The sequence below is a fragment of the Anas acuta genome, chromosome 23 (assembly GCF_963932015.1).
Source record: "Anas acuta chromosome 23, bAnaAcu1.1, whole genome shotgun sequence".
Lineage (NCBI taxonomy): Eukaryota > Metazoa > Chordata > Aves > Anseriformes > Anatidae > Anas > Anas acuta.
The window spans coordinates 862133-883779 of record NC_089001.1 but is presented as its reverse complement, the minus strand read 5'-3'; the positions used below and the strand labels follow the sequence as shown (position 1 = coordinate 883779).

The following is a 21647-nucleotide window of genomic DNA, read 5'->3' as shown; positions in this document are numbered from 1 at the left end:
GGAAAAAAATAAAAATAAAAAAAACCACGAGTTTCACGAGTTTTTGTTTTGTTTTGATGTGCCGAGTTCGCAGTAGGACAGTGACTTCCTTCAGTGTCAACCATTTAGTTCCACTCGCTTTTATCCACAAACCATGTTTATTTATGACGAACATAATAGAAGACAATATTGTACAAACAGATAATGTGGCCAGCACATTACAGGTAGAGTTACACAGTCATAAAGTTAGAGTTACAAAGTCATAAAGTTAGTTTTTAAACAAAGAGGCTGATGCTTTGTTTTAGCGCTGGTTAAATACAGTAATAGCTCAATGGTTTTAATGATTTTTGGCTTTATTTGCCTTGGATAGATAAAGTCAACGGAAAAACAGGGTATGTGTTAAGTAAGATTGAACACAGGAGTAAGGTGTGCTGAGGGCAGCCTGGGGCAGTAAACAGCATCCAGAGAAATACTGGTGGTAGTGTTTTTGGAAGCCTGGTACAATGCTGGCAGCCAGTGCTGTTTTTGAAGTGAACTTGAGTGTTGCAGCACCCCATTATCACTTGCTCAGGGCAGCCTCCAGGGCTGCTACTGCCAGCCCCCCGTCCCAGGGCACCACAGCGGGATGCGCAGGTCTGCTGGGTCAGGGCAAGAGGCGTCACACCTCACAGCTTGTCCTCCACCAGGAATAATGGGGAGAAGCAGGACCGGAGAAACAGAAGGAAAGGAGGGCAGTCTGGGGTGCACCAGGAGAAGGGGAATGAGAGAAGGGGAGCTGCCAAAGTACATGGCCACGCTTTGCACAGTGGAAGGCAGTCTTTGCTGCTGTCACATTTACAAAGTGTACTGAAGTTGAGAAAGACCAATATAAAAACACACCCACAGGGAAATGTGACCCCTAATAAGAAACAGCATACATTCGGAAACACTTTCCACTTAAAGTGTTCGTTCTGCAAAAAGACAATAAAGGTTGTAGCAGCTAGCGGCCCCTCTGATCCCTCACCTAGCTAGTCATCCTCTTAGTGACATCAAACAGGTTTTTGAGGGTGGAAAAATTGGGCACCACAAATGTACCTTTCAAATTTTAAGGTGCAAGACTGTGTCTGCTCAGACACAGCAAATACTCAGTCTGCTGTCGTAGCATTATGTTGACTTTGTTTACTTCTGTGATTTTTTCATCTTCAGAGCCTATTTGTTCACATTCAACAGCCGTGAAGATTAAGTAAACTTCCTTGTTCATGGGGCAAGTTCCTCCTGTTTCGCTTCAATGAAGGAAATAACACTTTACAACTTATGTTAATGTCACCCTCTTTTCTTGCAAGAATTTCAGGTCGAGCAGGGATACCACACTTGCAGCATCAGGCGTCTGTAATTCAGCTTTGTTCTAACATCCAAAATTACAAGCTCTCACCATCTGCTTCAGAAGTACCTAAGAAGAAAGATTATAAGAAAAACAAAACAGATTGATTACTCAGGATTATTGTTGAAAATAAACATAGTAGAGGCATCTGCTGACCTCAGAAATTGGAGTGGTTAAAAATTAGGCTGAGATGTTTCAGCGAAGCCAGCAAATCTGGAAAGAGTTTCAGTCTTCCTGTAGCAATTTAAAATAAAGATTAAAAGTATCCCAACATAGATTCAAAACTAGTGAAAGGAAATTAATTCATTTCTCCATCCACACAGCAGACAAGCTATGGAAAGCAGCAATAACGGCTTTCCTACAATGATCCTCGACAATAAGGTGGAGAAATCACTCCCATGGTTAAGAGGCAGTTATGTTGCCACTGCTTGTTCAGTTGTCAGTCTCTCTCTGAAGGCTCCTCAAAAGCAAAATGTGACTATGGTCTCAGTTGTTCATGTTCATGGCTACCATGGCCTGCTGACTGTGAACAGAAGTGAAATGTGTAAGTAACAAGGAAGCATTAACTAAAGAATGTTTGAATAGATACCTGCATTGTATATACTATCAAGGACCTCTAGTCTTCTAGTGGAGTAGCTTCCTTTTCTTCTCTGATCTTCAGCTTCTCCTTTTCTCTACTATTAAAAAAAAAAAAAAATCAGCATCAGATATCCTGAGCAGCTGTCAGGTTCTGAGTTATATATAACATACATAATATACAACAAGAAGTTATGCAGGCTCCTCCTCACATGAGGAGCCACCTTGAAAGGCAAGAGCAAAACAAGGACTGCAAACTTCATTCATCCTGGGGCTCTGTTCTGACTGCAAGTAAGCAGCCAATTATTGCTAATTGTGTTAGCAGTTTGCATTGTAGATGCTTAGTGCAGGGTCCAAGCCAATGAATCAGAGTGGCCATGAAGATATATTTGACAAGCTTTCACAGAAGCCTTTCTTTCTCTCTCCCCTTTGTCCTTACAGTTCAGTGTCTGTCACCTCGGTCGTCTTCTCTTGCTGTTTCTTCCGATGGTGTCGACATATAATCACAATTGTCACCACAATGATCATCAGAGCACATGCAGACCCAATGGCGATGGCAAGGAAGTGAATTTCTGAGAAATGCACTGCATGGAGAGAAACAGGTAAATGAACAAGAGGGACACACTGAGCGCTCCTGGTATTAGGCTGGGTACCTCTATCCTGAACATAACCTTTTCTTAAGCTCCTTTTTCTGTTATATCCATGAACTTTCCTCATGCTTTCTCCTTATAATCCTTTTGCTTCCATGCATTTTTCCAAGTGTGCAGGAAGACCTGCCAATGTTTTGCACTGGCTAAACTCATACCCTCTGGTGGGGTTCTTGGCCTCTCACCTTTCTGCACAACTCTGAGTCGCACTTCACCAATTGTGCCATCAACGTCTGGTGGGTTCTTCACCTGGCAGGTGAATGTCCCATTGTCGGTGGGCTGTAAATTCCAGATAACAATGGAAACATCATAACGCTCAATATTGCCATCCCAAGTGGCTCGCCCTTTGAACCGTCCAGCAGACAGCTTGTAGGGCTCCTTGAGGTAATAAAATACCTACAAAAAAGAAAGAAACTGTCATTCCTGTGTTTTTGTACAGTGTTTCTGATGTAAGCAGCATGTGAAAGTGGAGTGGCACCAGCTAAGCCTGTGTTCTGCGGTCTTTCAGTTATACTGCAGTACTTGTTGATCTGCTTACCCTGCCATGTTGGCCAAAGAAAATTGTAAGTCATAAGGTGCAGGATGTTAACTAAGACCGGATTCACCTGTAAGCATGTGCAGTTTCATCAGGCCGAAAATCTTTTAACCCTGATTTCCCAAAACTAAATATAAAAATTGTTTCTTGAACCAGGTTGTGTAAACAAAACTTCTTGCTTAGAGTAATCCTTATGAACTGCAGAGAAAAGGGTCAAGATGTACTTACTCCTGTGTTTTGGCTGTGCTTGCCCACACCAGCACCTGGGATTGTTACCCAGCCAGTGCTGGGCCCTAGGAGTGGTTTATCTGAGCAAGTGAGCATCAATGAAATGAAGCATAGAGGTCTCACTCACCGGCTCATGCGAGCTCAGGTCCTCAGGCTGGAAGTTCCACGTCACTGACAGCTGCGGGCTAATAGGGCTGCTGCTGGAGAAGGTGCATTTTAAACGTAGGTTAGTGCCATTCACAGCATCCACCTCCCTGGAAGTGTAAACTTCGAGGGCTGTGACGGGCCACAGTGCTGCAGAGAAAACAGCAAAGGGTTAGAGGTAAACAAAACTACTGTTTAGAGTAAAATCATCACTTATCTTTGTTTGATCTATGCAGGAGTCTGCTTTATCCTTAGTAATGTTTAACCTAACATTCAAATCCCATAGATTTAATTACTGAGGGAGGTAGTCCTGCTTATGCAGAATCCAAAAGATCCCATGTGCTTCAAGGTTTTCGCCAGCTGATATGCAGGTTGCACAGTGCTCGTTTCACTGGAGCTTCCTTTCATCTGTATCGCTGCTACAATGCTTCCTTTGTAGTTTTGTGGCTGCACAGTTAAACACTGACAGATCTGATCCCTAGCTGAGAAGGGACCACTGAGAGGGACTCTCCTATAGCAACAATACACCTTGGTTTGTTTTCTGGGGGAAATGTCTCCTTCAGGCACGAGCAAACAACATCTAGGAGGTACACTTGTAAATGGCAGCCCTCCTGCAATATGCTCCTGAGTAGCACTAAAGATGCAGTATAACTTCATGTGTTAGTCCTCATCACATGTTGGCAGGTGATTTACACTCTATTGCAATCAGTTCCCCACCCAGATTTCTCCAGAAAACCATCTCTTTTCGTCCAAGAAGCATTGCTAAGCACCTACGAATGGCTGCCATCTCCCATCCCAGAACTTTCTTTTATAGGCTTTGTATTTTGTATTTGTATTTTGTGGCACAGATACCATGGTGAAAACTGCCCTTATTTATGTAAGTGTCTGTTGAGAAGGTTAATAACACCACTGGACAATTATAGGGAAAGCAGGTTGAGGAATTCCACAGGAGATCATGGAGGTGAATCTGTGTTTGCTTGTCAAAGAAACATCCTCTCCTAAGCAAACCACCACAGCTGCTGCTTTAAAAGTAAGTTAACATCAAGGTAGCCTACCCAGAAAGAAATGAGCAAGAGGGAACATAAAGACACTGAAAGGAAAATGAAAAATACGAAAACAAAAAGGCCTCTGAACTGGCCAGATGTTGTAGTTAGTGGGATAATTTCCACCAAACAGCAGTGCCAATTGAAAAATCTTGCTACTCCTGCTCTGGAAGGGGACAGTCTTCCCTGTTCCTGATAATACTCCCCTTACTTTCCCTTTACCCATTTATAGAAGGAAAAAAAAAAACCCTACTAACAGAGGACAAAAAATAATAATTTCCTGTTACTTTAGGAAGATGAATTAACTTACCCCAGTGTGACTCAGGGATAAAATAGCTTATCTGGGGTTGTAAAATATGGATTCGTGGCAAATTAATACATTTCCTCTATCTGAAAACAACTCATAGCCAAAGAATTTCTTGACAAATAATCCTTTTTCTCAAAGGAGAAAATATTTGAAATGCCAAACCACTGAAGGTGCACACACTTGAAAACTTCATTGGCTGAGATCATGTTTCTTTTCCAAAGATTCGGTGTCAGGTTGTCCTGATTTCATTTTAAATTTCTTTAAAAGAACAAGTGTAGGAAAATAAGTGTAAAATATATTTTTATTCAAGACAAATTACTAAGAGTATGTGTGCTGATGCCTTTAGGTAAGGAGGACATGGTGGTCCCAGACCAAATTTTGATTCTAGTTATACTGATATAAACCACTGAAAATTCAAGGGACTTTTTTGCCGTCATTCTGATTTATTGCCGTGTAAAGGATCTAAACTGTTTAACAATCTCTGATTGTCTAGTAACAAAGGCAGAAAGAAAATAAATAATAATAATAAAAAAAAGAAAACAAACATCGGAGAGTAAAGTCCAGATTCCTGCTGGGATGAAAAGAGTGAGGCAGGAAAGGGAAAGATGTGAAACCTTAGCTCAGAATTAGAGCCGTGTTCTTCCTCCTCTCAAACACACCTAAACCTGTTTCAGAGAAATTCAATCACTTACAAGCAAACCCAGGACCAAAAGAATCGCAGCAATTGTCCACAGCAAATATCTCAGCCTCCTACAAAGTCACTGCCTTAATGAGGTTGATAATTAAGGGATGAGAAGAGGAAAGTCAAGATGGCAACGGAGGCCAGGCAATATCAGGTTTCCTTACCTCGGAGCTGTACCCCAAGGAAGAGCACAGCCCCCAGCCAGGTGAGGCCAAACATCGGGAAGACAACTCCGTACTCTGGAGGTTGAGCAGCGCAGGGAAGAGAAGTTGGTTTCAGGCACTCAAGAGCTGGATGAAAGGCAAATTTCTCAAAGCCTTCTCGGGACAGTTGAGCAAATTCCTTTCCCTCGGTTCGGGCTGCAAGGCAACGTGCGTGCCTTTTCCTGTTTGAGTCACGGACTGCTCCCAGCCCATGCAATGAAAGGCAAGGTGCGGCCAGCAGGTACAGATCACTTGTGCGTAAAACAGGGAGATTTTCAAGGTAAGATTAATTTCTTCTGCCTCCCATATTCCTTTGCTCATTTGTGTTGCAATCATCCCTCCTCCCAGCTTCCACTTGAAACCACTCCCCTCTTGGGGGAGGTAATTTTGCTCATAAGTTTGCCTTAGGTTATTTACAGGTAGCCTGAAGGAACGAGGGACACTTGTTTGATAAAAACCTGCAAATAGTGTACATATAAAAAAAAAAAAAAAAAAGAAAAAGAAAAAAAAAGACAAAACAGATTGCCTGTAGCAGTAATTTGGGCATGCATTCAGGGGGTGGAAGGGTCCTAGTGCAACACAGATACCTATAGTTAAATTGAGGTGATCTTCATCCTGCAGAAGAATGGAGAAACTGCATTAATTAGTGTTTGTGAAATTATTGGAAAAGTCAAAAGACAAGGACATAGGATATGAGCCAAGCCCAGTGACAGCCCAGGCACAGCTGGGGAAGCCCCACTGAGCTTAACAAGCAGCACAAAGCACCAGAAAAACTCAGTGGGACACAAAAAGTTTTCCTAGTGGCACATGGATGTTGTGAGAGCATGAAAGTGAGATGTACATGTGTGTCAGCAACAGCAGAATGTTTGCGTTAGCAGACCATAAATCATATAACAGCGTTTCACTTGCTACTGGCTGCGGCTGTGTTCGTGCATGACCCTTGGTCTAGTTCCAAGCAGCCACCCCGGGTGAGGAGTTTTACTTGTGCCTGGTGCTAACGGCCTCTGCAGGGATGCCAAGGCAGGAAGGGGGAGGATGCTGCTAACACCTGGGTGTTTTGAAGGGCTCCCTTCAGCTCAGAGTGAGGGCAGTCTTCTCGTGCAGCAATGTGGTCTGCAACTGGGACACACCAAGATGTCAGTGCTGGTCAGAACAAGGTTTTGATGGAAAGAAGACAGCAGCAGGACTCTGAGAATCCCTGCTAATGAGCAGCCATGCAAACATCTCTCCTCCCGTTTGCTCGTCACATCCTTGCAGCAGTTTCTGAGTACTGAATCCATTTTTAACTTGTAAATACCAAGCTAAAACTTTGCCAATAGTGAAAAACACCGAGGACGTCAGCCTCACAAGCTGCCCACAGAACAGCGCAGGGAATCTTGTCTCTGCTAATAGCTCTGAGGTACCACGTGTCTATTTTCATTGGGATAATTTGGCCCTGTGTTACCTCTTCATCACTGCACCTCCCCAGATTTCCATTCAGTTACCATTCCAAAACATCATTTCCATTTCTTTCACTGCCACTGTAAACATTTATTAGGCTGGGTTGTGTTTTTGTTTTGTTGTTTGTTTTGCAGACAGAGGCTATCTCTTTTGCAGACTTAGCAATCTCTTTTCAGACTTTCTTTCAGGTGTCTGTGAGAGTGCTCAGCAGTCAGTTCGCTGGAGCTGAGTTGTTGTGGAAAAAAAGCATCCTTCACACTGAGGGTTAAAAGTTAACCTGGAATTACAAGGTTAGAGGGCTTTGTGCACAACTGAGCTGATTGTTTTCTGTTTGCTCTGGGAAGCACAAAGGGAACATTCCAAGGTTCCTGTATTGCTGAAAGAGGAGTTTTATGATGACAAAAAACTGTGGGAGGAAATGAAGTTATAGAAATGAAAAGAGGTGTGCAAAACACAGTTCTGAAGAGGACAATTGGCAAGAAGAGAATCATTAGGAGAGAAAGGGAGTCTTCCTGTGGCTTAAAATATCAACTTTATGCTTATGGTTTATGCATAAACATAAACTCTGTGTATGTTTCCTGAGTTCTGTCATCTTATTCTGCCCAGGAGATCTTTATCTTGAGCACTAATTATTGTCTGTCTTACACCTCATTATTTTAGCATGTTATGGGTAGACTGACATATCTCAGACGTGGAGCTCACTGTGTGCACTCCAGGGACGATCAGAGCATGGGCATTGCTTTCAGTGCATTCAGGTAGGATGTGCTGGAGGGGATTAGCCCTTGCTGTGGTTGGTTGTTCTGCAGAATTTCTTGAATAGCTTGCAGATCTCTAACAGTCCTAGGAGATGTAATTGCTGCTCGGCAACATCAGCTCAGGTCTGAACTTGAAGCATGTTTGCACAGGCTCTGTTTTTTAACCACTGGATTCTTACTCAGGTGTGAGAGGCTGGTCCAGGCTTTCCAAGCAGGACTTTCCTGATTTGAAAGAAGCTGATCTGTTGGAATTGCAGCGGTGTCAGACCAAATGTTTGGGTCTTGACTGGCTCTCCTCGGAGGAGAGAAATTATTCATTGCATATGTAGAAACAGGGAAACGTGATCCTGATGATGGCTCCTAGAATTTGTTCTTTGGGGAAATGATGCTGTCAATTCCTCTAGTCTGAAAATGATTTTTTATAGTGGTCCCATGGGGAAAGAAAACATACCTAGTGCAGCAGCATCTTCTGAGGATGCTGAGGCTGTCCCATGGAGAGCACAGAGCTGCAGCAGGCTGCCTCTGGCGGGCTGGCTGTGTGGAGACCATCACTCACCAATCTCCTCTACCTGTCAGCTCAAGCAGTTGGCTTTTACTCTGTTTTACTGAGGTGTTAAAAAACGTTTAAAGCTACAACAAGCGATTCCTAGAGCTGTGTGGTCCCCAGGCTCCATTCCTCCCAAATGTGTCAGAGATAAGCAGTCAGCAGAGACTGAAATAATGAAGTCTAGTCCAAGGAGTGACTTTCACGCTTGAAAAAGCCAAGTCTCAAGGTAAGGCCATGCAGTGGCATCTGTCTGACAAACTTCTTGCTCTAACTTCAAATACACCCTGCTACCAGGACATTTTACTTGCAGTTCATGCTCGGAAGGCAAGGGCACAACAATTTTCAGCATTGGCTAATGCTTTCTAGACAATAAAACAGGATTTTCTCTTTAGATTGTGGGAGGCAAGTGGAGCTAAGTGTACAGCCCTGGTTCTGGGACTTTCCCTCACACATGTTCACAATTGTGTGGTTAGAGCAGCGTTAAACAGCACGGCTCCACAGCTCCTGTCCTCAGCCTGTCATTTGATTTTGGCTCAGTCCCACTGGGCTGGTTTCGTGTTCATGGCTTTCTTCAGCACAAGATGCCACCAATTACATGCTGATCACTGCAGAGCACCCTCAGGCACCCCCAGCTCCGCATGGATCAGTGCATCTGTGGTACAGGTAATCGACTCATCCGGCAGGGCAGTCAGGCTGCAGGAGTTTCCAGGTTAGCACTTTGGCCTTTTGTTGTGTGTCATTCCAGCAGTCCTCACATCAGCTCCACATCTTTCCCGCAGACTGGGCTGGCACCTCTTAAAATCATCTGTCTGCGTAGCAGCAACTTCTTATCCTCAGGCAGCCCATGCAGAGTCCAGCAGGACAAGCATGTTTCTCGCTGCCGCTGCCCTTTGGCCACTGAGCAACACCCCCGGCTCTCAGTTAGGACCAATTTGTTTAATGCACAAACTGGGGAGGAGGGTCCCTTCCAGTCTTGCAATCTTTTACTAACCTTCAGCATCTTGTTTCAAAACGTGCTGAATCCAGCTGTCACAAGAGCGCCGAGTCCCAGGCACCACTAGCAGGAATATAATCATTTTTCGTTTTGAAACAGATAAGTAAAAAAGTCTGACAGCTAAGGGGAGCTCCTCAATAAATTAAAGTCCCACAGCAGTGTGATTAGCCTGGAAAGGTCCCTGCCCAGCCCCAGGAGGTCCTCGCTGCCTGAAGCAGAAGTTTGCGAGGAGAAAGCTCCGGCAGAGGCAGGCTGACAGCACTTGGCAGGGGCAGGAGCCCCATCTAGTGGAATCGGGACACTCTGACTCGGGTCACCGAGCTCGAAGGTAGCCCATGGAAAAACTGAACGGGGCCGGTGAGAGCGCTTCGTCAGAGTGTGGTGACAGGGCAGGGAGTGGTGACTTTAAACTGAAAGAGGATAAATAGGTTAAATTCGATAGTAGGAATAAATTCTTTATGAGAGTGGTGGGGATCTGGAAGAGGTCACCCAGAGAAACTGTGGCTGCCCCAGCCCTGAATTGGTCAAGGCCAGGCTGGATGGGGCTCTGAGCAACCTGGAGGCATCCCTGCCCGTGGCCATGGCAGGGGCTGGAACTAGGTTATCTGTAAGGTCCCTTCCATCCCAAACTCTGATTCTGTTAAACCCTCCAAGGGGACAGGTCAGATGTGTCTGAGCACTGCTGGCCATGCGGTGTTTCTGGGTGTTGAGCTTCTTGTAGTGTCTCTGGTTCCTTTGCCGATTCCCTCAGTATGTGAAGTTTCTTGCGGTAGTTTGAACTTTGAAAATACTCATGTTGAAATGTTGTTATGAATACGGGCTTGTTTATCTCTCCGGCTGCTCCTAAAGCAGTTACAACAGGTCTCCAACTGCGCTGGTGCAGAGCAGCCACCCCTTGCTGCCAGTGACGTTATAGGAAGACATTTTGAGCCTCCACGCTTCCTGAAGTGGGTTCATTTTATCGTTTGCGTTCTGTCTTTCTTGGCTGCTTGCTGGTTTCGCTGGAAACAGTGAGTCTCCTCGGCACTGCTCCATTCATTGCCGTACACAATTCTAGGAAAAAATCTTGGGCGTCTTTCTTGTAAGCGAGAACTTGAAACGCCAACATGTTCTTTGTTCCTTCACAGCCAGCCCTAGTGATGCCAATCTGATCGGCAATGGTAGAGAAGAGCAAGAGAAGGAGGAACACGAGGATGAGGTTTGAGCTGTCCTTGCCCTTCCTGGGACTCCTGCTGTGTGTGGGTGAGTAGAGCTGGCCAGAAGTCCACTGGGATCCGAAGGGTGGCTGCCAGGGGTGCAGCAGAGAAAGCATGGGAGTGTGCGGCTGGTTTTGCAAAGTACATGCATCCACATCTTCTGAAACTGGCAAGTCCAGCTGCTGCTCTCCAGACTGAGTGTTCCCCTCAGAGAACAGAAAAATGGGAATTCAACCCTCTCAGGCTAGAGGAAGAACCTAAGGTCCCTACGGAAATTTTGCTTGCTGGCTCGTTCCCTACAACACCTGGTCTCCAGCATATATGCAGCAGCGTGGGTGAAGTTAAGAGCTGGAACTTCAGGCATTACTTTCCACAGCAGCGTGAACTATGAGGGTCTGAGTTTGATTCTTATTTTATTTCTACTCTTTAGTCATGCACTTTTCTTAAATCATCCTGCGATCAAGGGTGAATAACTTCCATTCTGAGTTCAGATTCACAGTGATACCTTGGGAGGGGCAGCATTTTCTACATTACCAGTTTCAACTGACCAGCATTTAAAAAGCAGTTTTAAGATAAAATGAGGAGTATCTGTAAAACTATAAAGAAGCTGGTAACTATGAAAGATAATTTTGAAAGGTAACTAAAAGAAAACTGCTGTAAGACTACCACTACTGTGCCAATGTGCTGCAAATACCAACTGCTATTCTGTGAGAAAATTGAGAACATTTGGTTTGGCAATGTCCTGTTCTTTTTCACATTTAAATTCATTTTATACAAAGAAAAAAATTACCTGGTGGCCTTCTCTCCAGCAAAGTCCTGTGCCTGTGTAATTTCAAATCTACAATTTTGTTACAAGTAGCTCCTATTGTAGAGCAGGCATTACCTGGATTGAGGCAACAGCACTAAACTCTTAAATACACTTCATTCCTTTACCTATTTAGGATCCTTTCTATCTACAACCATGTCTAAAGCAGATCACAAGTCTGATTCAGACCTCCCAAAAACTTTTTTATAATTCTCTAGATCCAAACTTCAATGGGGCTACTTGTTTCCTACAAAGAGAGAAAAAAAACATGTAGGAAAACTACTTTACAGACTTAAATTGAGCATCAGGGTCCATTCTACCAGTGGCATATTCTTGTAGAGCACAGCTGCACTCACTGCAGAAAACAGGCATGATTTTCCAGCACTCCTTGGCCCATGGTAATAAAGCAAAATTGTAGGGTGTACTCCGTGCAATAAATCTTTTTCTAAACAGGTTCAAAAATCATTCAAATTTCTGTTGTGCGCTACTCTAAGTTAAAAATGGCTTCCAAAGAAAAATACTTCATTTTAAAACAACATCCTGTCTCAGTTAACATAATGTTTTGTTTAGCACAAATATAAAAAAATTAACATGTCTTTCAAGCAGCTGAATTCAGAAACAATATCCTTGAAATAGGAAAGGTATATGATATCAGCAGCTAATTTGCTTAACACACGTTTTTCTTTCTTTTATAGGTGGCACCGCGGCTCAGGACGGTAAGTGTATTTGAGCAGCTTTCTTAACGATTTATTACACTAAAAGGACCAACTATGCCTCACAAGTGGGAACTCTTAGTCAAATGGAAGTGTTTGAATTCTACAAATATTGTAGGATAGGAGAAAAATCCCCATCCATCGGCTGTCGTGAATTGTCCCTAATCATTGTTAGTGATCTTGAAGTAGGGTTGGGCATTTTCAGAGAGCGGCAAGCAATGGGATAACAGTGGGCTGATTTGCCAACACTTACTTTTTGTTTCCTTGCAGTTGCTGATGAAGAACTGACGGGTAAGTGTATTTTACTGTCATTCTTCATTATATGGTATGATATAAAAGCTGTAGATGCCTCATGGGCAAGGACTAGAGATATTTGAATTCAAGCAGTACGCTGGGAGGGAAACGGTTCCTGCGTCTTAGTTGCTACTGCCATCACTGCTCAGAGAAATCTGCTATAATGAGTTGCCCCTAGTTGCTGTTAGTGGTTCTCAAGCAGGGTTGGATATTTGCTGGGACCAGCAAACACATGGATAAACAAAACTATCAGGGGTGTGTGGACAGACTCCAACATAAAGCTGAACATTCTGTGATGGTATTTTGATACTGCCTGGTATTGCAAAGAGATGAGTGTGAAAACTAAAAGTAAATGTGCATGCAGAAAATGCATACATAGGGAATTTACATGGTTCAGTAAAATCAAGGAATGAGCGGAGAAAACTGTTGTGGTGGAATCAAGGGTGGGCAGGGACGCTTGCCAGAAGCTCTTTGTAATGATGATTTCCCTTCTTGTTGGCCCATCTTCCCATGAAGAACTCCAGGTGGAAATTTCTGGAACCACGGTGAAAGTCACATATCCCTTGCCTGGGACAGTACAATGGAGCCCAGACAGTCCAGACACTGAAAACAATGTCTTCACTAAAAAGAATCATGACAGTTCTCCTCTCAATTTGACTTGTACAGCGGATAATAAGAACATCCACATGTACCTGAAGGCCAGAGGTGAGTGAAAAGGCACTTGGTCTATGAGAATCTACATGGACTAGAGGTAAAGCCTACATCTTTCACTGACATGATAAAAGAGATGAGGCCTGATTCTCAGTGCTGTGGGGCTGAGTGAATGCTGTTCTGCAGGCGTTCTGCAAGGAGATGCCTTGCTCAGGCCATGCCAAACAGCGGAGTGTAGTGAAGGTATTGCACACAGCGGTCCCTGAGACCGTGTGCAGATTGAAGTGGAGAGGGGATATAATGGTCTGGGCCTTCCTCCTTCCTTTCTGTTTGCTCTTTACTCCTCACTCAAAACCATTAGCTTTTCTGCTCGCATTAACAGATAAGTAAGGCCTGGACATAGCGAGCAGAAAGCACTTCACTGACATCTTGGATGTGTAGCCTTTCCCTTAGTCCTCTGCTGACAAGACGGGGTACCTGGCTTCTGAGCACCTTTGTCTTTCCTCCTGGCAGTGTGCACCAACTGCATGGAGCTGGATACCTTGACTGTGACAGGCATCATCATTGCGGATCTGCTCATCACCTTTGGGTTGCTGATTTTGGTCTACTACTTCAGCAAAGACAAGAAGGGGAGACCGAGCGCTGGTGCTGGCAGTCGGCCACGAGGTAAGAGCTATTTCGGATATTTCTGCTCTCTGTCACGTCCGCTAAGTGCTAAATGAAGCACTTTGCCTGCTGAGTGAGAGAATCCTCTGCTCCCCATGAGCCCCCAAGGCCTTGCCAAACTCCGCTCCTGATGGCCACATCTGTTGCTCTGGGCAGCCTTCTGCAGGGGCCAGATGTGGCTGCTGTGTTGTGTCAAAGGCTTCCTGCCCATAGGAAACCATTTCCCAGGCTGCTGTGAAGCAGCACTGAGTTCGTGATGAAGCAAACACCGTACGGCAGATGCTTAGCTTGTGAGCGTGGCCAGCAAACCCAGCCTGACCCTGGCCCACTCAGCTGCTCATAGATTATAAATGCTGGGATAAAAAGATGCAGGGTAGTGACTTCACCACGCTGCCTTTGTGCAGATCAGACGTTGCCATTTTTTTCCCTAGCATCCACAAAGCTGATATAAATCTTTCAGTGAGTCTGAATTCCCTGCTGTATGCTCGTTGTGCCCGTTGTGTGTCGGGTTTGACAGAAATGTGATGTGCTCACGCCTATGCAGCTTGCCAAGCCAGGGGGGTATTGGTCTGGTGCCCATTTGTGGAGCTGTAGCCTGGGCCTGTGGTCGTGAGGCTCTCATTTCAAATAGTTCTTCTTGAAGAAGAAAGGTGGATTTCCTCCTAAGTGATCAGGCCTCCGGACTGCAGCAAGGGGTCTTTAAATGCTTTATGCTCATAATAAAGCCATACAGCATTACCCATGGTATGCACTTACGTGGGATCATCTCTGTGAAAGTCCATCGTGCTATGTTAAAGGAACCGTCACCAAGGATGACCCCTCTTTGCCTCTGTTGCAGGTCAGAAGACGCAGCGTCCTCCCCCTGTTCCAAACCCAGACTATGAGGTATGCAGAACCTGCTTTTTTTCCTCCTCTCTTTGTGGGCTGGGGAAGGGTTGCCAGAGCTGGGACTCTGTAGCATTTGTGCTTTGTTTCTCCTTTGAAGAAGCATCCAGTCCACCTCCAAGTTTTCTGGGGGTGGAGGAAAAAGGTGGTGAGGATGGAGCCCTTTGTCTTGGTGATGGCACGGGGAGTCAGGAGCAGAACTGCGGCTTCCTGCAGGCTGCACAGTGCCAAAGCAGCGCTGTCCCTGGTCTCTCTGTTGTGTTTTTTTTTTTCTTTTCTAAGTATTGTGTTGACCAAGACCTTGGAGTGTTTGAGGGCATGTGAATAAAGATTCCTGAACTAACACCCCTGCTGTTCCCACAGCCCATCCGGAAAGGCCAGCGGGAGGTGTACGCAGGCCTGGAATCCAGGGGCTACTGAAATTCCCGCAGAAGACAGGCTGGGTGGAAAACAGTGCAGAGGAGTGGAGTGCTTCTGCCCAGCTTGCTACCAGTTCTCTGCAGGCCTGCTGAGGCCCAGGCATTTTGGGGTAAGCCAGGTGGCTGGACGGGACAGGCATCCTGCTGCCCTGTGCTGCCCCACCCCAAGATGTTCCTTCAGTCTGACATTAGGGATAAGAAACAAATGAGACTATTGGCAAGAGAAGTTTTCCTTCTCATTAAAGGACTGGAGCCTCACTCATTGTTCCTGGCCTCCTTTCTCCTTGTACTGCTCTCTCTCTGCTCCAGTTACGTGCTGAATTTCGCCTCCAATTTCATTCCTGCCCTGAGTGCCTCCACTCGCTCCTTGTGCCTCCTGGGTGGGTGAGGAGTGGGGGCTTCTCAGGGCGACTGGCCTCTGCCCTTACCCTGCTCTCAGGCTCTTAGCTTTTGCTGCCCATGACCGTAACAAAAAGGAACAGAGGCTGGCAGTATGTTAAAAAGAAAATGTACGTTTTTGTAGCGAGGCCACTGCTTTGAAAGCAAATATTTCAGTTAAAATAAAAAAAAAATGAATTTTCCTTTTAAAAATTGAGAAGCATTTCTACCAGTACATGCAGACAGGCCTGTGCAGCCCCCTGCCCCGTTGTGGGGAATGGGGGGGCTGAGTACCCCTTTGCATGCAGGGTCCTTTGTGTTTCAGACCTTTGTCAGGACATCCTTAATGGGTCACACGGGAATTTGGCACCTTCCCGTGTCATCTGAAAGCCAGCTAGGAAATTAAAGTGCTTGGCTGAGTGTTAGATCTTTGTTACTATTAGATTATGGGGCTCTTAGATATTACAGCTAAGATATGACCCCCATTTAGCAATCAATGAGTATCACCTCTGCAGTCTGACTGAGACAGCACAGCAGGGATTTTCGTGTTTCCCAGATTGGAAGTGAGACCCTTTGGCTCAGCCCCAGGACCAGCACTCTGTTCTGCAGCAGCTTGTTTGCTGGAATTGAGAGGAACGTGTTGGGGCCTCAGAGGCAATGCTCGGGACCCACAAAATCCAAGGGAGCACCTAACTCTTTTGCTGTGTTGTCCTCATCCAGAGACTTCAAGGACTCTGTTTTTACTGATATTGTATAGTGTACTCTAGGATAGCATAGTCTATGATAAAAACATTTCGTTGTCTGGCTTGTGCCCTGAAGGCTGTACAAGTACATTTGCTGCTGGAGTTTCATTTTCCAGAGCTATCATCACTTGCAGGTTCTCATGATCTGTCCTTGTCGGCTGCCCTTTCTCTCCCCACTTGAGTTCTGCTTGGGCTCTGTTAGAAAGATGGCAGGCTGCCTTGCCATTGGTAAAGGTGTTTCAGCTTTCTTTATATACATTTAAAAATTGTACTATATTAATAAAATGGGAGACAGAACCTCCAGATATGCATCGAAAAGATTTCCCCTGTGTTTATGCTTCTATTAAAGAAAAACTATTTGAACTCAGCCTAGCAGTGATCTGCATGATGTGGAGAGCTGCAGTTCCCAAAGCAGCAGCAGTGGGGCAGGTCCTAACTCAAGGAGTGGAGATGCTTGATGTGTGGGAACATCTCTGGCCTGAGCCTGGCTGGCTGAGCAAGCCGCGTTTCTGTTGCTCTGCAGAGGAGCAACAGCTCTGCAGAGGAAACAGCAGCAGCAGTGGGGGCTGGGGGTGGTTTAGCCCTCAAGTTTCGGCATGGGGAGATGAACACCCCAGTGAAGTTCATACTTGAGACTGCTGTACTTACCCTGCAGGATGTGGTTTGAAGGCAGTACAGCTGGGTTTACCATACAAAGCATTAAACATCAAGGAGGGAGATCGCAAGATACAGAGAGCACTAACCCCCGGCAGCTCTGACACTATTCTGGGTCAGGTTCTCATCTTTTGCAAATCAGCACTGCTCCAGGGAAGCTCACTCAGCCTGGCCATAGGGAGCACTGCCACAGCTGGGATGTGAGAAGCCCGGATTGCTCCGGGTGTACAAATTTTACTTCGAGCTACACCCTGGTGCTTCTCCACTTTATAGGGCCATATACTTGCCTACTGTTTGCCCCAACCAGTGCCATCCCACGCTCTCCTTATCTCAGTGGGATCAGTGCACATCCAGTGACAACATCCTCTGTGTTAGCTGTGCTACAGAGCGTTGCTGTGTCCTCCTGGGGCGAGGCACAGAGCCCCCCACAGCCAGCCCCGTTGTAAATGCTGCCGCTGCGCCCTGCTGAGGGTGTATACAGCCATCTTTGCTGCTTGTTTTTGAGGTCTGATGGCCATGAAACTGCTGTGAACCAGGCAGCCTGATGGTCACTTCTTTTAACGAGGTCCTGCTCAGAGGGTTCAGAAGGAGGGCACAGCACATGTGGCCTGTAACAGCTGTATCAGGCTCACCCTGCACCAGAGCAGTTTAAAGGGAAATACCGTGAAGATGTGAAGAGCAAAATATTGTTGTGTAAAGAGCTGACACCACCGGAAAATAGTAGCTTTCTTCTTCACTAAGCCTCATCACTCGGTGACTCCTGTATGGACATGTGCAGTGCACCCGCAGCTGTGTACAGACAAAATATTGTTTGCTGCGTCAGACAGACCAGATTTGTGGCCAGTTTTCATCGAGTATGAAACCGAATGTGAGCTCTTCTCGTGCTTGTATTGCACCATTGAGTCACAAGCAAGCTCTGAGCCTGGTGCCCTCTAAAGCCTTAGGTACGAGGAGCCCGGATTCTGAGAAAAGCAGGAAAACACAGCCTACAGCTGTACGCAACTGGCACATGGGGGATGACCTGGTTTCTGAGGTTTCCACCTGCTAGCTGATCCTGCTTGCTATCTGCCTCCCATTTTGGCCATGCTCAGGCAGAGGAGTGTGGGGGAGCCTCCCAGGAACATTGGAGCTGCAGGGACTGAGGGCTGCCTCTGGCCTTCACTACCCGGCCAGCTCTGCTGCCACGTGTTTTGCATGGTCTGTGCTGCAGTTTTCGTCCCCTTCACAGTTTCCATTTCCTTTTTGGGTCTAGCCCACACGAGCTTTTCCGGGCAGCCAGCCCAGCTTGCTTCTTTGCTCATACTTCACCCCTCGAAGCACTGAGGCTACCTGCAGCCTAGCTGGGTGCCAGGGACCTGGCAGGCCTCTGAGGCTTGGAGACTGCACTTAGATGCCAGGCCCTGCATGTGCAGAGCAAACATCCTATTGTTTGCTGCCTCCTGCCACCCCCAGCTCCGGCCAGGCACTTAGCAGGAGTGATGCAGACCCTGCTGAGTGTTGCTGTGCTCCTGCTGTCCCTGCTCCCCAATTCTGGGCCTGGATGTCACTTGAGTCCAGGCACAGAGGGGTGGCACTGCCACAGACCCCTGCCTGCACTGGCAGAGCAGTGTCCTACCAGAACAGGCAGCAGGGACCCAGGCAGATCACATCCAGCTCTGATCTTCCCCAGTGACTGCATGGGTCTTTGGGCCTTAACACAACTGATGGAGCAGAGAGGCTATGGAAAAGGCTCATCTTTAATCAGAGGAATACAGAAATGCAACAGGTTGTGGAAAGAGCACAATGTTACAAGCAGCCCATAGTCGCAGGGATCTGGAGGGCTCTCCAGGCAGAAAGCGACACCATCTTCTGCTAGCACTGAGTTCGCAAAGGCAGGGCCAGGGCCACGTGTTGGTGCTCTCTGGTACTGGCAGTGGCTTTGCTGTAACAGTAATCCTGGTGTGAAGGAGTCAGGCACTGGCCCTGCTGTCTTCCCACTTCACTTGCGGCCCTTGGTAGGTGCCAGCCGGCTGTATTGTCCATCGTCCCGCTCACCAAGGGGCTAAGGGGAAAAAAAAAGGCAAGGTGAGCTACAACTGTGCCTGTCCAGCCCTGGGTACAGGGGAAGCTGGCATAAACCTCCCTTTGCCAAGATTCTGGCAAGCTCCCTTGAGTTGAACAACCCCAGAGCATGGGGTAGCTGAGCCTGCTCCATCCTCTGCATCACTCAGGGAGAGGGAGCTGTCAGCTCCCCAGCAGAGAGTAATTTCCAACCTCAAACGCCACTCCCTCATTATGGTCACACCACTGCAGCCCTGTGCAGCTCCTGCCACCCATGCACACACACCCAAATACGTACACACGAGTGCACGCATGCTCACCTGGTAGAGCTGCTCGTTGGCGATCAGGTTCTGCCTGTCAGAAGCTAAAGAAAGAAAGACAGCGGTCAAAGATCGGGGAGATCATGGGCAGTGTGGTGAGCATTTGCAGACAAACCCAAATGGCTGGCTGCTTTGAGCTCTGTGCTTTTATTTCTTCTTGGAGACGTGGTAGACGTGCATCTTGCACCCTGAAAGGCCACCACGCAGCTCCTAGAGAAGCGCAGGCAGCTAGCAGGGCTCTCCCCTCACCTCGTGACATGCGTCCCTTGTCCTGGCCACTGATGCAGTACACAGCAACCATCAGGAGTACGGTGGCGATAACATCTGCAACCACAATCCCCGAGATGGTGGGAGCGTCCACTTCAATGCAGTTCTGGCACACTGGAAGCATAAAAGGACACAACAACTGAGAGCAGGACCCCGACCCAGACCCTGACCCTTGGCTCCAACCCCAGTGGCTGCCCTGCCACCTGGGCCCGTCTGAGCCGGGACAACCTAGGACAGGAGCTGGCAAGACTTTCACCAACTGGCAGAACCAGCCAAAAGCTCTGTGAAATCAGTATTTCTCTTAAAAATTTGCCTAAAAACTCCAAGCAGTCCTGTAGCTCTAGAAAAAGGGCTTCTGGCACTTACTTCGATAGTACACCTGGAGAACGAAGCGGTCAGTTCCCTTTTCACAGGTATAGGTGCCTCTGGGATCATCGTACATTGCACCCAAGTCCAGCTCCGTTGTGTTTGCTATCTGCTGCTTATCTTTGAACCATATTACTTCTTTGTGTGATCCACAGATCAGGTACACCTTCTCATTTTTTTCTTTCACAATTATCGTCTGTCCTGTAAAATCAAGGAGAGCAGAGAGCTTGACAGCTGAATCCCCTCGCAGTGGTGCAGAACTTAGGAGCCTCACTCAGAGATGGCTGCTGCAGACAGCATCGCATTAGGCTGTCCCCCGAGACACGGAAAGGACACTGCAAACAGAAACCCCTGCAAAAAAGCAGACTGCCCAGTGCAAAAGCAAAAATAGGTGGTTACTTAATGCAGCTCTGGGTAGTGTACAGATCCAAATCGAGCAAAAACGAACTGGAACCAGGTATTTACCTGGACTCCATTCAGACTGCGTGTTGGAGCCTCATCCTGCCAAGAGATGGCTTTGGTAATGAAGTGCAACTGCAGCAGAGACCTTTCAACAGCGAGTGAAAGGTTTTTACCAACAAGGACAGGAGCTGAGCCCAAACAAGCGAGGCAAAACCCCACGGAGGGTGATACTGAAAACGAACTTCAATACTTGTTGCACCAAATCGCTCCTTCCTCCCTACCAACACCCGCCAACCTCACGCCAAGGAGCTGTAATGGAAAACCCCAGCCTCAAAACCCCGGAAAAGCAGCACAGCACGGCGGGGGTGATGTCCCCACGGGGTACAGCACCCGACGCGCTGGGGACTTACCTTGGACACCCAACCCGGCCACGGCCACGCTGGCGAGGAGCGCCCAGGCGCCCAGGGCCTGTCCCCTGTGCATGGCGTGAAGCAGCGGCAGCAGTTTGGGGGGCAGGAAGAGGAGCCAGCTCCTCTCACGGCGTGATGCGCCACCCAGCTCTTTGTCAGGCGGCGGAAACCTGGGGGCTGGGGCCTCCTCCTGCGAGGCAGCGAGGACTGCCTCCTCGCCCAGCCCTGACGCCCATGGGAGGGCACGATGGGCCTGAAGCAGCGGGTCCCCCGGGTGCCTACGGGCCCCCACAGCACCCATGGGTGCCTCAGAACCTGTGGGTTCCCATCAGCTGCCATGGACGCGCCCAGCACCCATGGGTCCCCAGTACCATGGTCCCCCCTGGCTGCTATGGGCCCCTGGCTGTCATCCCTTCCCCCCCAGCACCCATGGTCCCCCCAGCACCCACGGACCACCCAGCACCCATGGACCCCCCAGCTGCCATTTCCCCTCCAGCACCCATGGATCCCCTCAGCCACCATGGAACCCCCAGCACCCATGGGTCCCCAGCTGTTATGGTCCCCCCCAGCTGCTACAGGCCCCTGGCTGCCATTCCCTCCCCCCCAGCACCAATGGGCCCCCCCAGCACCCAGGGGACACCTCAGCACCCATGGGTGCCTAGCTGCCATATGCCCCCCTGCTGCTGCAGAACCCCCAGCACCCCTGCGTCCCTCAGCTGTCATTGCACCCCACAGCACCTATGGACCCCCCCCAGCACCCAGGGACCCCTCCCAGCACCCAGGGACCCCCCCAGCACCCATAGGACCCCCCAGCACCCATGGGTGCCCAGCTGCCATATGCCCCCCAGCTGCAGCAGGACCCCCAGCACCCCTACATCCCCACGCTACCACTGCTCCCCACAGCACCTATAGACCCCCAGCTGCCCCGGGTCCCCCCCCCCAGCACCCCGAGGAGGCTGAGGATGAGGGGGATGAAGGAGGCGGGGGCTGTCCCCGGC

General features: G+C 47.8%; 3 protein-coding genes across 4 annotated transcripts; 1 reads left to right on the top strand and 2 right to left on the bottom strand.

Annotated features, from left to right (window-relative positions):
• Positions 1–118: 118 nt before the first annotated feature.
• Positions 119–5802, bottom strand: LOC137843711 (myelin protein zero-like protein 2). Its single transcript, XM_068659297.1, has 6 exons — positions 5666–5802; positions 3453–3619; positions 2748–2958; positions 2355–2499; positions 1929–2016; positions 119–1408 (listed from the first exon to the last, which is right to left on the bottom strand). The coding sequence occupies exons 1-5, from the start codon at positions 5718–5720 to the stop codon at positions 1956–1958; spliced, it is 639 nt and encodes a 212-aa protein (XP_068515398.1). The 5' UTR covers positions 5721–5802; the 3' UTR covers positions 119–1408; positions 1929–1955.
• A 41-nt stretch (positions 5803–5843) lies between these two features.
• On the top strand, positions 5844–16510 carry CD3E (CD3 epsilon subunit of T-cell receptor complex). 2 transcript variants are annotated; one of them, XM_068659290.1, is made up of 8 exons: positions 5844–5984; positions 10568–10682; positions 12137–12157; positions 12425–12445; positions 12965–13153; positions 13613–13765; positions 14604–14650; positions 15014–16510. In XM_068659290.1, the coding sequence occupies exons 2-8, from the start codon at positions 10598–10600 to the stop codon at positions 15068–15070; spliced, it is 573 nt and encodes a 190-aa protein (XP_068515391.1). In that variant the 5' UTR covers positions 5844–5984; positions 10568–10597; the 3' UTR covers positions 15071–16510. The 2 variants fall into 2 exon arrangements, with proteins under 2 accessions (XP_068515391.1, XP_068515390.1); XM_068659289.1 differs by lacking the exon at positions 5844–5984 and adding an exon at positions 10293–10450.
• A 2052-nt stretch (positions 16511–18562) lies between these two features.
• Positions 18563–21041, bottom strand: CD3D (CD3 delta subunit of T-cell receptor complex). The gene is made up of 5 exons (XM_068659281.1): positions 20650–21041; positions 19838–20038; positions 19454–19585; positions 19205–19248; positions 18563–18885 (listed from the first exon to the last, which is right to left on the bottom strand). Exons 1-5 carry the CDS (start codon positions 20948–20950, stop codon positions 18823–18825), a joined length of 741 nt encoding a protein of 246 aa, XP_068515382.1. The 5' UTR covers positions 20951–21041; the 3' UTR covers positions 18563–18822.
• Between the last annotated feature and the right edge of the window lie 606 nt (positions 21042–21647).